The sequence below is a fragment of the Schistocerca gregaria genome, chromosome X, assembly GCF_023897955.1.
Source record: "Schistocerca gregaria isolate iqSchGreg1 chromosome X, iqSchGreg1.2, whole genome shotgun sequence".
Classification (NCBI taxonomy): Eukaryota; Metazoa; Arthropoda; class Insecta; order Orthoptera; family Acrididae; genus Schistocerca; species Schistocerca gregaria.
The window spans coordinates 604060542-604077467 of NC_064931.1; the positions used below are offsets into that span (position 1 = coordinate 604060542).

At 37.3% G+C, this 16926-nt stretch overlaps 1 protein-coding gene across 1 annotated transcript in view; it reads right to left on the reverse strand.

The window, feature by feature from the left end:
• Positions 1-7792, reverse strand: part of LOC126297537 (early endosome antigen 1-like) — a 182740-nt gene extending 174948 nt beyond the window's left edge. Inside the window, exon 1 of the mRNA XM_049988450.1 lies at positions 7607-7792. Within this exon, the coding sequence (XP_049844407.1) occupies positions 7607-7648 (42 nt within the window). The 5' untranslated portion in view covers positions 7649-7792. The remainder of the gene's footprint in view (positions 1-7606) is intronic.
• Positions 7793-16926: the final 9134 nt, after the last annotated feature.

The following is a 16926-nucleotide window of genomic DNA, read 5'->3' on the forward strand; positions in this document are numbered from 1 at the left end:
CTATCACAAAGGTCATGTGCTCTCCAGTGGATAGGTGGGAGAAGGCCAGGACTGCAAACAGAAAGATCAATGGCCGAATATGTGCCATTTGCCAGACTGAAATGTGTGGGGCCACCTGTATTTAAGAGGCAGAGGTTGAGTTGTGACAGTTAATTTTTGACCTCCCTACCTCGGCCAGTAAGCATGGCGCCACCCCACAAGGGATTATGTCCGTTAAAATATCCCAAAAGTAGGAAATGTTTAGGGAATTGATCAATCAGTGCAGTTAATATGTTGAGGGGTACTGTGTCATCCTAATCCTGACAGCTACAGCTTCAAAAGGGGTTCAAAGGGGCACAGGTTCACTACATACCGAGTTCAGGACCCAGACGTAAGCTTCACCTGACACTATTATAGTCACTACGGTTCCTATAATATCCCTTATAACCACGGAGGGCAGGGGTCCGCATTGCCGGGAACCATGTTTCCTGTATGACAATGCAGAAAGCAGGAGTAAAGCTTAGCCAGGTGGTGGAGAAAACCATCGAAATTCCACTGGAGGATTACGTGATCGTGAGAATACAGCATTTATTGTGATTACCGGTTTCAGCAAACTACACTGCCATCATCAGATCTTCTTGCAACACATTTCAGTAAATCTGTGATGAACTCCAGAAGATCTGATGACGGTGACGTAGTTTGCTGAAACTGGTCATCACAATAAATGTTGTAGAACAGCGATCTTGACTGGTCGAAGTTTAACTTCTGGGAAAATTGAAACACTTGGAGAAAGAAGAAGCAGGTGTATGAACATCAAGTAGTGAGCAAAGAAGGCAAGGCTAAAAGGTGGAAGGAATATACAGAACGGCTATACACAGGAAACACACTTGAAGACAGTACTGAGAAATGGAAGAGGAAGCAAATGAAAAGGAGATGGGAGTGCACTGAAAGACATAAGTCGAAACAAGGTCCCTAGAGTAGTAAACATTCTCTCAGAATTATTAAGATCTTTGGGAGAAGTGACCATCAATTCCATGTAGTATGTAAGATATACGAGACAGCTGAGATACCCTCATACCAATAAAAATACAGGCTGTTCCAAATCAGCTTTGATCTCATATTTATTTATTTAGTGGAATGGTCGATAGAGATCAAATCTGCCAGGCCCAGCAGAACTTCTGCACACATTACAGAAGCACACCACCATCATGTCCAACCATCAGACAGTGGTACGGGAGGTCCAAGAAATATGGAAATGTCATGAAGAAAACAAGTTCTATGCATCTGAGCGCACAAGTGATGAACCTGTGGAATGGGTGCAACAGGCACAACCCCACTAGATTTTTTTTTTTTCTTTGGGACTTGGTGAGGGATTCTGTCCACCAGACTCTGAAGCACGACCAGCAGGACTGCGAGCTCAAATTAGAGCAACAATTGTACATGTTAATGAGGCCATGTTAGGAACTGGAATATTGCTCAGATACCCCACATGCTACAAATGGCACACACACTGAAGTCTATTAAAGGCTACTAATACTCTGGGTGTGTGTGTGTGTGTGTGTGTGTGTGTGTGTGTGTGTGTGTGTGTGTGTGTGTGTACATTATGCCACAAAGTGCACCTTCCTACTTATCCCCATTTCTGCAATATACATCATCGAAGTTGTAAAGATCATTCAGTAAAGATTCTATAACAACTACAACTCCAAAAAAAAAAGCAGGTTCCAGTATTACTTAATAATCAGTTTATCCACAGAAAGCTGAAAGGACTGGCAGAAAATGGCCTACAGGAAGATTTGATTAGTTTGCTTTCCAGAGAAATGTATGATGTTACCCAATGACTTGGAAGAGAGATGTAGACTTGAAAAGTTAGGTATAAGACTAATACTAGCAAAAGTAAAAAGAAGGGTACTGGAATACAGAAGAACTGAATCAAGTGAGGTTGAAGAAAGTATATTGGGAAATGAGTAGCAAAAAGTAGTAAATGATGCCAAACTTAAAAGTGTTTTGTTATTTACGCAACAAAATAACTGACACTGACCAAAATAGATTGGATATAAAATACAGACTGACAAAGACAAGAAAATAATTTCTTAAAAAAGAGGAATTTGTTAATGCTGAACATAAACTGAAGTGTTAGGATTCTTTTCTGAAGGTATTTGTCTGGAGTACACAATCTTATGGTTGTGGAACACTGACAATAAGCAGTTGAGACAAGAAGATAATAGAAGCTTTTAAAACGTGGTGTTAAACAAGAATGCCGAAGACTAGATGGGTAGACTGAATAATTAATGAGGTGGTACTTAATCAAATTGGGGAGAAAATAAGTTTCTGACATAACTTAACTAAAAGAAGGAATTCCTTGGTAGGAAACATCCTGAAGCATCAATGAAACATTAATTGGGTAATTGAGTGAAGTGTGGGGGCTAAAAATTGTAGAAAAGGATTCGTCTACACAAAGTAGTTTCATATGGATGTAGGACCTAGGTTACAATAATTATTTACAGATGAAGACAGGATAGACTAGGGTGGAGATGTGCATGAAACTAGACTTCAGTCTACACACTGAAAGAACAACAAGAAGGAAAGGTATCGATTCACCATATTTCAAAACAAAACAATGTAATGTAACTCATTTTTTACTGAAGTCAACATTCTACACACTGTAGATCAATGAAAATGTTACATATCCACTGAAACATCACAGCAGTACCAGATCAATAATAATGAGCAATGACATTCAATGAATGAAGAAACTTAAGAATGTGAGTTCCATAAAATTTGTATGAATTGTAACATTATGGGATTAGCGTCAAAAGCTCAACAATAGCTAATTTCATATCTGGAAAGTAGGAAGAAGGATGCTGTCCTACAGTGTCAACAGACACAGTTGGTTGATAAGGGGGAAGGGACCAAATAATCGAGGTCATCAGTCCTGTCTGATTAGGTAATGATGGGGAAAGGAGTCAGCCATGCCCTTTCAAAGGAATCATCCCGGCATGTGCCTGAAGCAACTTAGTGAAATCACGGAAACCTAAAAGAGGATATGGCCGGAAGTGAATTTCAACCATTGTCCTCCTGAATGCGAGGCTTTTAAGGGTGTTGCTGGGTTTGTTGAGCTGAGAAATAATAGTTAAGAAATACATTCAATACATTGTGATGTTTCCTAGTTAAATAGAATTGAAGTTAGCCAACCAGATTGTTAGGTGCGCAAATTCAAGCGGCTCGCCAGAGACAGTGTTGCCAAATGTCTTGTTTGGTTTCCTAAAACTGAACATGAGTGTATACAAAAATTGGACATGGGATGGTATTAAGGATCAAACGTAAGTCAAAGGCTGAGCACTCTAGTATGTTATAATCTACACTATGCAAACAACTAACACTAATTGTATCAGGCACACCACTTGAATTTGTGTGCACAACTGCCTGATTGGCTACATTTAATGCCAAATAACTCGGAAATGGCACATGGAATCGATTCTTTTCCTTAACATTTATTTTTCAACATTACCTATCCTACAACATCCTTACATGTTTTAACCAACATTTGTGTCAACAATTTGCCACTAAATACAACACAAAAACTGTTCACTTTGCAGATGACATGTGATAATGTGAAAGACGTGGAATGTAATGTAAGTGATGTAGCTAATAGGGTAGTCAGCAACATCAGCATGTGACTTTAAGAGAACAAATTAACACTTAACTGTAGCAAAACACAATGCATACAGTTGCTTACAATGAACTCTTGTAAAAGTGAAATTCTATTTTCTGAAGTTTGTCAGTCAGTAAAGTTGACCATATTAAATTCTTTGGACAGATGTTAGAGGGAAGACTTTCTTGGTAGTATCATGTTGAAGAGCTTGTACAGAACCTTCTTCTTCACTATAAGAATGGTTTCGACTGTCTCCGACACTGAAACACAAAGACTTGTTTATTTTGCTTACTTTCACTCAATTATCTTGCACTGTTTTATATTCTGAGGCAACTCTGTGCATTTACCAAAAATATTCTGAGCCCAGAAATGAGAGGTCAAACTGATCTTCAATGTCACTTCATAAACTTCATGAACACCATTGTTCAGCTTTTGTGAGATTCTAACACTGCAACCCCTGTACACATATTCTGTCATGGAATTTGTTGTTGACAATATTGATTCATACAGAAGGTAATGCAACACTCATTCAGTGAACACTAGATAGAACAATAATAAACACCTTGCTAACACTTCCGTAAACATTGCGAAGAAAGGTGTGCTTTATTGATCAGGTTTCACTTCCATTAAGCTTCCAGCTGAATGAAAAAAAAAAAAAAAAAAAAAAAAAACTGAGCAATAAACCACAGGTATTCAAATAGAAGATTAAAGGTTTCCTTCTGGCACACCACTTCTATATTCTGTACAGAAGATCCTCACAGTAATTAAGAACTTCTCTTTGAATTGTGTTGTTTGTATACACTCTCACAATTTTTTGTTTTATTAGTTCTTTCTTTGTCAATTTTCTAATTAGCATTCTGCAAACTATGCACCGACTTGTGCCATGACCAACTCACTTTGGTTCACAAGGCCCTATGAAATACAACTGATAGATTACTTAATTAATTATGTGTTAAGATAACATATTATAAGCATTAAAGCTAAGGAAGATTTGAATTTTCAGATAAATAAAACCAATATTTGTGCATAAAAATGCATTCTATTTCTTACTGCAATGAACCTCTACTTCCACTCAGCGTTCAGATATTAGCACTGTTTAAAGATTTATCAATATGCTAAAGCCATGGTTAGAAAGCTCCAAAAATTATTGGACACTAAGAAATTAAAATATAGAAGACTGGATGGCAATGACCCTTCAGAGCCTCTGACATCCTTGATAAATCTGGCAATGAAGGAAGGAGTATTCACGAAGTGCCTTAAATGAAGTATGGACTAACCAACATTTAAAGGAGGGGGCAAAGGAGATGAAAATGTAATTGAGGGCAACTGGAATATGCAATACTACTTGGTGGTGGCGACCAATGATGTAATGTTAATGGATGCTGATTCATTATCTTTTGTGGATATTTTCATTGTCTGGTTGTTAGTGAAAGAAGTAGCTTAGTCCAAGGTCTAGGTTACACTGGAAGGTCACTTGCGAGTTGATAATGAAACGAATATGAATGCAAAAACCTGGTTATGGTGACAAATTGATTGATAGCTTAGCCCATTTTGGAAAAAAGGGGATCACTGATAAAACAGTCATGATGTTGTTTACAATGTTTGTTGTATGTTTCCTATATCACTTGTCCAAGCCGATGACTAGTATTGAATAACCCTATTTATCCATTAACTCTGTACGATGAGTATAAATCCCTACTAACGTGAAGTGACTTGTCAACGGATATGGAAAGGCAAACCACTGAGGGCATGCAAATGTAGAAATATATTCTATTCATAAACAAAAAGAAAACAATATACAGAAAAAAATTCAAGCATACAAAATTGACAATACACATAATTTTATTCTTACGAATTGGGGTTAAGACCTAAAAGAAGTTGATTGCAATAGGTTCTTGGGAATAGAGAGGGATGAATTGCTGAATACGAGAAGCACATTGACAAGATCTACTCAAGAAGTAAGTCCAAACATATTTTTGACGGAGAAAATGTCATATACAGTGAATACAGGATGCTTACTTTAAATGTACTGTAGACACATCTTACCACATATTTTGTTCTGTATACCAAAATAGTGGGAAGCAACAGATGTACATTCTAAAAGAATTTCAAAGATTCAAAAGGTGCAGGAAAAAAAAAACAATTTGTGAATCTTATAAAACTATAGGCCTATTTAAAGAACTCAACATATTAATTGTGCCTAGTTTCTACATCTATGAGGTAATTCTCATTTTAATGACAAACAGTACAGCACCATTCCACAGAGACTTCTGTGAACATTATACAGGATCTAGGCAATTAGCATATTCGCAACAAAAGGCTTGAAATAAGATAGAGAGACAACATAAATTCAGTGAGGTTTTTTATACAAAAAAGTGCCATCAAGCATATTAACAAAACAAATGTAAGAACAAATTTCCAGTGACATATATAATAGGTGTGTATAGGATGCAGTGCAGCGACATGCACGACTTTTCCTTTGCATGCAACATATTTCTGCATATAGTGTAAATTCTTGAACTGCACACTACATAAATATTGGGCATGTATAAAGAAATACTGCCTTCGTATTTTATGAAAATGTAAGCATTGCACACACACTGGACAACAATCATACAATGTAAATTGTATATGAATGAATAAACGAAATGAAAGGATGTCCGTTTCTCTCTACATGTAATCAGCAATTACTGATTAAGCAGGGATGACAAACTCCTCGTAACTATGCAAGTGATCTAATGGATACCATGTAGCCACATGACTCAAATCACTGAGTGTGCGGAGATTTCATGAGCAATAATTATGCGGAGATTTCATCAGCGACAATTATGCATCATTCTGATACACAGTATGGCAGGGTCAGTAGGAAATGAGCATGCTTTGCATCCTTGAAGTAATTATCTGTGCAATATCTAAAATGACTGAAGCGCACCTTAAATAAGAATGGCTCAATATGATTCAAACACAGTTTCTCCTGATGATTAGTCAAATCTTTGCAACACTATCTGCAGAAGGACAATTCACAAGATCATAAGGAAAAAGGTAATTCTACTGCTAGATATTTCCAGCCTGGGGTCTAAAGATTTTTCAATGCCAACAGGTGTTAGGTTCAGAACTTCTAATTCGCATGGCTTTTAAATAGCAGGATTATTGTACATGCTTTTTCAAAGTACTGAACAGCAGGAGCAAGTGAGACACAAGATTATAGACAATATAAGAAAAATGTGCTGTAGTCGCAGGTGCCTCACAGACAGAACAGTGTGTGTCATTGTACACTTAATCAAAACAGTGATGATACATTACGTTACAGCATAATCAAACTAGCCAGACATATAACACACACGCTGGAGCTAAGACTGAGGTGCTCCTATGCCATGGAGAAAATTTGTCATGGAAATGCAGATTAAGAACATCTCTGAGAATACAGAACTAGAATTGAAATCATATGCTGTCCCAGTTCATATTCAAACAAGCAGACATGTAGCAAACTGCAGACTGAGGTACGCTATATCAGCAATGCCCTTGGGTAACACACCGTTTCAGGCAAGCCTTTTTGCATATGGACGTGAGTTTTACAATAGTGATGCGTCTAGAAGAGTAGGGGGGATGGATGCAGGTGACAAACATAGGCAAACATCATTGTTACCTACATTTTAACTTATTTTTCGTAAAGGCAGTGTAAAATACGGATGTTGTCTTTAAAGAGGTTGCCCCAGAAAAACCATTTTATTCGCAAAGGTCAGAAGTAACACCCAGACTTTCAGGCAACGCCTACTTGCGGTACAGTTTTCATCGTGTTTGTAATACATAGTTACAGTGTCGACTGAAATGTGCATCATTATGGCTTCGATTTATGTACAATAAAACAGTTCTGTGCTAAGCATCGATTCAAGGTATTAAATATTCTCTTATCATGTCAACACAGTGTAAAATCGTAAAACGACACACCAGTATAAAACCTGAAGCTTAACTTACCCTGTCTCTTATCCTGTTAACTATGTTCTTTATATCAAACATTGTTTTTCACAATCTGTACACATCTAACACACCAATCAATTTCAAACACTACAATTGCAAACAAGTGACAGTACACTCCGATCAGAGTCTTTTACAAACATCAGAAATGAGCGCTCAAACCAGTGATCACTTGCTCAGATATATAATTGTCAAAGATGTTACTATTCATATTGTTGCGTACTAATTACAACAACGATAAAAACATGGTTACACAGTCTCTCTCTACTGTCCTCGCCGCAACTTTTGTTCAACAGATTCCAGAATTCGATCAGATTTACTGTTTATCTCTGTGTAGTTCTGATAACTATATCACTGAGAATAGTATCAGTTTTAGTTCCATATCTCATAGACTAAAGGGCGTGTATATCCATATATTCCTCCCAGCTTGCGTTAATTTCTTTTTGTAAACGTACACTTGTATTTTATTTTGGAATGATGAAATTTATCTAACAATATCTACAAAGCGGCAGTTTAATACGTCTTCCGTCATTTTTTTCATGTGGAATAAGATGGAATCCACTCTAATCCATGGACATCCTTTCCAAACTAATATAAAATTATTGTTATCTGTCACTATATGTCTTGGAGTGGTTTTCAACAAAACACTACCATTAACTTAGGTGAGATTGGTCATACTGATAACTTTGCTGTAGTCTGCTTGATTTTAAATATAATTTTTTAGGGGCAAATCTGAGAGGCACTCTGATTTTCACGCTGTTCCATGAGTTCTAGAACATATGTTTAACATTTTATAGTTGGAAGGAGCTAACAGTATATCACTTCCAATAGGACCATGTGCAGTAAAGCACTGTGGTGTTCAAACCAGCACTCAGTTAGATGATGGAGCTACCTTTTTTAATTGGAGAAACTATTTAAATTTTTGGAAGTTTCCACTAGAGGTAGCAACAGTCAGCTTGCGTTTTAATATAGAAACGTAATGTTTCTCTAATAAATCAGCACATGAGAAAGAAGTGAAAGAGGTAATTTCGCATTTATAATTGGATGACATCTCTCCTGGAATATACGTAAATCGTAAAGACGCATTCTCTTCTCTTCTAAAGAAGTTAATAGAAAACATTTGGAAAAATGTGAAGCAAAATTCGATTTCAGATTCCATGAAGTGTAGCACATATCTACTTAATAGAGCTACAGAGGAAATGTAGTGATTTTGAAACAATTAAGATTCATGGCAAGGCCGTGAATGGAGTATATAGGAAAGATTCTAAGAAAGGAAAGCCAAACAATAATACTGGACTTCCTATGAAAGCTGTGGTCTGGAATTATAGTGATGATTCGACTGAACTTGAAGAAATGGAAATGGGATATAATAATCTGTCAGAAATACTCAGTTATGTATAAATTGAAAACTTCATTCATAAAACATCATAATAGAAGGAGACATTGAAATGACGTAAATTTATGTATGTTTGATACATGGTACAGACATTGCCTGCTGATGATATGAAAGGATCTACTACTACTTGTATTGAGAAGTGTAGGATAATCTTGAAACGGACTGTGAAAGCAGGGTCCTCAGAATATGAATGGAAGAATATAATAAAAAATGAAACGCCACCTGTATTGTTAACTTTCTTCAGTATACCAGAACTGTATCGTGTTGTTTAAGTAGGGTGTTAATACTGAAAATAATTACCATGGATTTTGTAATATTTGTTCTATTTTTAATGTGATACTTTTTTTGATATAAATAATTTTTAAAATTGTTAGTTTATCGTTTTTATGGTAAGTTTCTTTTCATTTTTTGATTTGATTTCTGTGTTTTGGCGAATGGACCTAATTTTTAATATTCTGGTACAAAATATTTCCTTTGAACATACATCTTAGTCTTTAGAGCACTCTTTCATATCAGAAAAGTCATGTAAAAACTGAGAAATCACAATGCTGGTCAGTCACCAAAAATCTGGGGGAAATTATTTCACAAATTTCAGGCTAAATATTTAACAAAATAGATGAAACTTATTTGGTTTGTAGAAGTATGAGTGCATTTTTGCACACTTTAGACACATGTAATTGAATATTACTCAGTTATATGACAATTTAGGTAACCAATACATAACTACATTGTGAAATAATCCTGAAAAATTGACAAATCCCATCCCTGTTGGTGTTATTTGTCATAGTGGTTACCATGAATAGAGATCTCATTGAATGATGGATTATAAATTAATCAATTAGTTCTATGTTCCATTTATCCTTATTACAATACATGTTACTATGAGAAAGATTTTGGCGTAAACATGTTACTTACATGTACTTCATAAAAAATACGGCAATCTAAACAGAGACAGACACAACACTATGTAGTAATCAACACAATCATTAGATGATGATCGTTTGGCATTGTTGGCCAGGAGGCCCCATTTGGGGGAGTTCAGCGACTGTATTGCAAGTCCTTTTTAGGTGACGCCACATCGGCGGCTTGCGAGTCAATGATGATAAAAATGATTATGAAGGACACACAACACAAAGTTCCCTGCCAGGAATCGAACCCAGGCCTACTACACGGTAGGCAGTAGCACTAACACTACACTACTGAGGCGGACACAATAGAAACAATAGTAAGATGCCACTTTTTGAGCAAGAAAAGACAAACAATATCTCTAAACGTTGTGCTATTGTAAAAATTTCAGTTGTTTGATCGGTTACTGCTGGTACAATGGCAGGTTATACAGATTTAAGTGAGTCTGAACATGGTGTTAAAGTCAGGACATGAGCGAAGGGATACAGCATCTCTGAGGTAGTGATGAAGTGAGGATTTGAGGATTTTCTGGTATGACCGTTTCACCAGTGTACTGTGAATATCAGGAATCCGGTAAAACATCAAATATCCAACATCGCTGTGGCTGGAAAAAGATCCTGCAAGAACAAGACCAATGACGACTGAACCCAATTGTTCTATGTGACAGAAGTGCAACCCTTCCGCAAATTGCTGCAGATTTCAATGCTGGACCATCAACAAGTGTCGGTTTGCAAACCATTCAACAGAACATCATGAATATGGGTTTTTGGAGTTGAAGGCCCATTCGTATACCCTTGATGACTGAACGACAAAAAGCTTTACGCCTCACCTGGGTCCATCAACACCAATATTGGACTGTTTATGACTGGAAACATGTTGCCTGGTTGGACGAGTCTCGTTTCAAATTGTGTCGAGTAGATGGACGTGTACGGGTATGGAGACAATTTCATGAATCCATGGACCCTGCATGTCAGCTGGGGAATTTTCAAGTTAGTAGAGGCTTTGTTATAGTGTGGGGCGTGAGCAGTTTGAGTGATATGGGACTCCGGGTATGTCTAGATAGACTCTGACAGGTGACACATTCATAAGCATCCTCTCTGATCACTTGCATTCATTCTTCCCATTGTGAATTCCGACAGACTTAGCCAATTCCAGCAGGATAATGTGACACCCCACACGTCCAGAATTACTGCAGAGTTGCTCCAGGAACACTCTTCTGAATTGAAACACTTCTGCTGGCCATCAAACTCCCAAGACATGAACATTATTGAGCATCTCTGGGATGCCTTGCAACACGCTGTTCAGATGAGATCTCCACCCTCTCATACTCTTCTGAATGTATGGATAGCCCTGCAGGATTCATGGTGTCAGTTCATTCCAGCACTATTTCAGACATTAGTCAAGTTCATGCCATGTCGTGTTGCAGCACTTCTGCATGCTCATGGGGTCCCTACATGATATTAGGCAGGTGTATCAGTTTCTTTGGCTCTTCAGAGTTTATGTCCTAAGGAAACAAATAATTCTCAAAAGAATGGACTGTCTAGGCAAAATTGTGAATATCATATGTGAATTAACAGAAAAGGGGACAATTTTTGTTTTAATATACAGAACATTTTTCAGCAATTTTTTGTTTTTACAAAAATAAACGTTTTTAAGGGCCAGTGGAAATATATGACAGAGCTTAGTACCTTCAATGTCAGTCACAGATGTGCATAAAGTATATAAAAATCCTATGTTTTCTGTGTGAATTACCAGACAGAAACTTTTTTTTCAGTACACGGAAAAAAGCAATAAGACATATTTCTTTGCATTTAGAAATTCTCATAAGGCTTTTTAAAGAAACCTTCAAATTGACCAAAGCGATTGTAATGACGGAAATCAACTAGTTACTGTATTAATCTCGCAGGAGCAGTTATATACACTCTACATGAGACTATTGAAATGGAAAAACGAGTGAAACAGCGATTAATCAGAAATTTATGGACAGTCTTATACACAAGTACTACAGTAAATAACATAATATAGTTTCTCAGCTCATAAGGTTACTACACAAGTTCTAAAAATGTGTTTAAAAAGAACTGTTGATCACTGAAATCTATGTATAAATACACTACCGAAAGTTTCAAAGGTGTTGTTGTTGTGGTCTTCAGTCCAGAGACTGGTTTGATGCAGTTCTCCATGCTAATATATCCGGTGCAAGCTTCTTCATCTCCCAGTACATACTGCAACCTACATAATTCTGAATATGCTTAGTGTATTCATCTCTTGTTCTCCATCTACGATTTTTACCCTCCACGTTGCCCTTCAATAGTAAATTAGTGATCCCTTGATGCCTCAGAACATGTCCTACCAACCGATCCCGTCTTCTAGTCAAGTTGTGCCACAAATTTCTCTTCTCTCTAATTCTATTCGATACCTCCTCTTTAGTCATGTGATCTAATCTTCAGCATTCTTCTGTAGCACCACATTTCGAAAGCTTCTATTCACTTCTTGCCTAAACTATTTATCATTCATGTTTCATTTCCATACATAGCTACACTCCATACAAATACTTTCAGAAACGACTTCCTGACACTTAAATCTATACTCGATCTTAACAAATTTCTCTTCTTCAGAAACGCTTTCCTTACCATTGCCAGTCTACATTTTATATCCTCTCTATTTCGACCATCATCAGTTATTTTGCTCCCCAAATAGCAAAACTCATTTACTACTTTAAGTGTCTGATTTCCTAATCTAATACCGTCAGCATCACCCGATTTAATTCGACTACATTCCATTATCCTCGTTTTGCTTTTGTTGATGTTAATCTTATATCCTCCTTTCAAGACAGTGTCCATTACGTTCAGCTGCTCTTCCAGGTCCTTTGCTGTCTCTGACAGAATTACAATGTCATCGGCGAACCTCAAAGTTGTTATTTCTTCTCTATGGATTTTAATTCCTACTCCAAATTATTCTTTTGTTTCCTTTACTGCTTGCTCAATATACAGATTGAATGACATCGGTGATAGCCTACAACCCTGTCTCACTCCCTTCCCAACCACTGCTTCCCTTTCATGCCCCTCAACTCTTATAACTGCCATCTGGTTTCTGTACAAATTGTAAATAGCCTTTTGCTCCCTGTATTTTACCTCTGCCACCTTCAGAATTTGAAAGAGAGTATTCCAGTCAACATTTTCAAAAGCGTTCCCTAAGTCTGCAAATGCTAGAAACGTAGGTTTGCCTTTCCTTAACCTATTTTCTAAGATAAGTCATAGGGTCAGTACTGCCTCACTTGTTCCAGCATTTGCACAGAATCCAAATTGACCTTCCCCGAGGTTGGCGTCCACCAGTTTTTCCATTCGTCTGTAAAGAATTCGTGTTAGTATTTTGCAGCTGTGGCTTATTAAACTGATAGTTTGGTAATTTTCACATCTGTCAACACCTGCTTTCCTTGGGATTGGAATTATTATATTCTTCTTGAAGTCTGAGGTTATTTCACCTGTCTCATACATCTTGCTCACCAGATGGTAGAGTTTTGTCAGGGCTGGCTCTCTCAAGGCTATCAGTTGTTCTAATGGAATGTTGTCTACTCCTGGGTCCTTGTTTTGACTTAGGTCTTTGAGTGCTCTGTCAAGCTCTTCATGCAGTATCATATGTCCCATTTCATCTTCATCTACATCCTCTTCTATTTCCATAATATTGTCCTCAAGAACATCGCCCAGGTATAGACCCTCTATATACTCCTTCCACCTTTCTGCTTTCCCCTCTTTGCTTAGGACTGGGTTTCCGTCTGAGCTCTTGATATCATGCAAGTGGTTCTCTTTCCTTCAAACATATCTTTAATTTTCGTGTAGGCAGTATCTATTGATCTGATTTCTATTGATCTCATTTTTGAGACGTTTGTATTCCTTTTTGCGTGCTTCATTTTCTGCATTTTTGTATTTTCTCCTTTCATCAATTAAATTCAGTATCTCTTCTGTTGCCCAAGGATTTCTACTAGCCCTCTTCTTTTTATCTACTTAATCCTCTGCTGCCTTCACTATTTCATCCCTCAAAGCTACCCATTCTTCTTCTACTGTATTTCTTTTCCCCATTCCTGTCAATTGTTCCCTTATGCTCTCCCTGAGACTCTGTACAACCTCTGGTCCTTTCAGTTTATCCCGGTCCCATCTCCTTAAATTCCCATCTTTTTGCACTTTGAAACCTGGTTCCTAAATCTCTGTCTTACCATTATATAATCTATCTGAAACCTCTCACTATCTGCAGGCTTCTTCCATGTATACAACCTCCTTTTATCATTCTTGAACCAAGTGTTGGCAATGATTAAGTTATGCTCTATGCAAAATTCTACCAGACGGCTTCCTCTTTCATTTCTTGCCCCCATTCCATATTCATCTACTACGTTTCATTCTCTTCCTTTTCCTACTATCGAATTTCAGTCACCCATGACCGTTAACTTTTCGTCTCCCTTTACTATCTGAATAATTTCTTTTATCTCATCATAGATTTCATCAATCTCTTTGTCATGTGGGAGCTTGTAGGCATATAAACTTGTACTACTGTGGTAGGCGTGGGCTTCGTGTGTATCTTGGCCACAATAATGCGTTCACTATGCTAATTGTAGTAGGTTAGCTGAAGTCCTATTTTTTATTCATTATTATATCTATTCATTATTATACCTACTCCTGCATTACCCCTATTTCATTTCGTATTTATAGCCCTGTATTCACCTGACCAGAAGTCTTGTTCCTCCTGCCACCGAACTTCACTAATCCCCAGTATATCTAACTTTAACCTATCCATTTCCGAACCTACAACTTCGCAGCGCATCAGCAATCGTTGGTTAATATATTAAAAAACTAGAAACCCGCCTCGATTGCAAAAAAACACCTAGTGTTAACCTAGGTTTCGGTGTAGATAACCACACCTTCTTCAGAATAATAAAACCTACAAGTGCCTACAAAGACCTTTGTCACTGATAAAAAGAACACCATAGCTATACATTTATAAACGAAAAAAAGGAAAACACAAACAGTATATATGTACAAAGTCTAAACCATTACTTAACTTAATGGTGTAACCTCCACCTCACACAGGCCTATGTTCGATGGGGCATGACCCGCCATAAACTGCAGCTACAAATGGTCGCTCACTTACACGCCCGACCCGCTACCTATGCACATGGGCAAGACAAGGGAAGTTACTTGAATGCGTATGCGCATACGAATACGTGAAAGTGTATACATGAGTAGTGGCTAAATAGGCCTTATATTCCCAACTGTGGATCAACAAATATCAAAAAATAGAATGGATAGAATAAGTGAGGAGCTAAATAGCAGATGAAGCTTAAAAATAGCCCCACACGGTTGCTTATGCTAGGAAATAAACATATATGAAGCTACCTATGACAACGGGAGGAACTCTTAAAAGCTATTCCTAAAGCCAATAATTAGCCTGTGGGGGGGTGGCTGAGGGTAAGTAATCTAAAGACATCATGGTAATAAAGATATAGGGATAAAACATGAGGTGTTCAATGGACTAAAATCACCTTCATCGTAAAGGAAATGAAGAAAAAAGAAAAAAGATGAACAGCTTGACCAACCGCGCTTGCCAATCAGCGCACGCATGTGAAAATCTCCAGATCATCAGATTTACAAGTATGAAGAACAAATTAAAGGTGTGAAACCTTCAAAAAAAAATTTGTTTCTTAGTAGGAGTTGTTTGTTAACGATGTTGTCTTTATCATGTTGCAGATGCTTAATGATCTGCATTTCTTCCAAAACATCCAACTTTAAGCCCTTAACCTCGGCATGAAGTAACTCAATATTAACTGGAGGGCTCGGTGCATGAGCCGTTTGCACAAGGTGTTCCGCATAAGTAGAGCCCTTAGTACCGTCACCACTTCTAGTAGGAATACGCTCTTTATACCTGAGACCCAGAGCTCATCGCGTTTGCCCAATGTAAAATTTTGGACAATTCCCACATGAAATTTTATATACTCCTGATTGGGAAAGTTTATCGCTCTTATTGTGCAAGGAGTGGATTAAATTCCTATGTAAACTATTATTAGTAGAATAGGCGACACTGAAATTATGGGCTCTGAGTAAACGCCCCAATTTGTAACTTATGAAAGGGATAGATATCGTTGCCACTTGTTTGTCATTTAATGCATCCCCTAGGGTGGAAGACGTAATATTGTTTTTATTTATTTTCTTGTTATACATCTGTCTTAGCAACTGAGGCCTATAGCCATTATTTATAGAAAAATTCTCAAGTGTGACCAGTTCAGTTTCCACCACATCTGGTGCAAGAGGGATAGCTGTAAATCTGTGAATATTAGAATGAAAAAAGGCTATCTTATGGGCGTATGGATGGGCCGAGTCTGCAGGTATAATATTGTTGGAAAATGTATTTTTCCGAAAAATATCAAATTTAATGCGGTTGTCAACCACAGTTAAATGTACAAATGTTAGTTTTTCTATGTGAGTCATGTAAATGTTGGTTAATGTTCCTGAGATAGGTGAACCCATGGGTAAACCTTCTTGTGTGTAGTATTCTTGATTGAATTCAAACTAATTTTGTTGTATTACTAACTGTAGTAATTTTATGGTTTTATCTTTGTGTTCATGAGGCAGCTGGTTGTGTGTTTTCAGGTTTTCTTCAGTTATTTTTATGATTTCATTAACAGGGATGCAACTGTACATACTTTCTACAGGATAGCAATGTGTCTGTGTCAGGGATTTTAATGTCTATTATATGTTCTCCCAGTTGAGAGCTATTTCTAATAGTTTTATGATTTTCTAGTTTATAATACTGGGTGAGCTGTGATTGCATTTGTTTCACTAGTAGATATTGTCACTTTCCCTCTCCCCTTTTGTTGTTGCTGTTGATGTTGAGCTGCTACAGCTACAGCTCGGTTGGTGGAATGGAGTATTGAGTGAACCATTATCACTGGCGTCGTTTCACACCACTGAAGCGAGGAGAAATTCATTTGCGGTTCAGTATCAGTAGGTATTGTTATGTTGCTAGGCAGAAT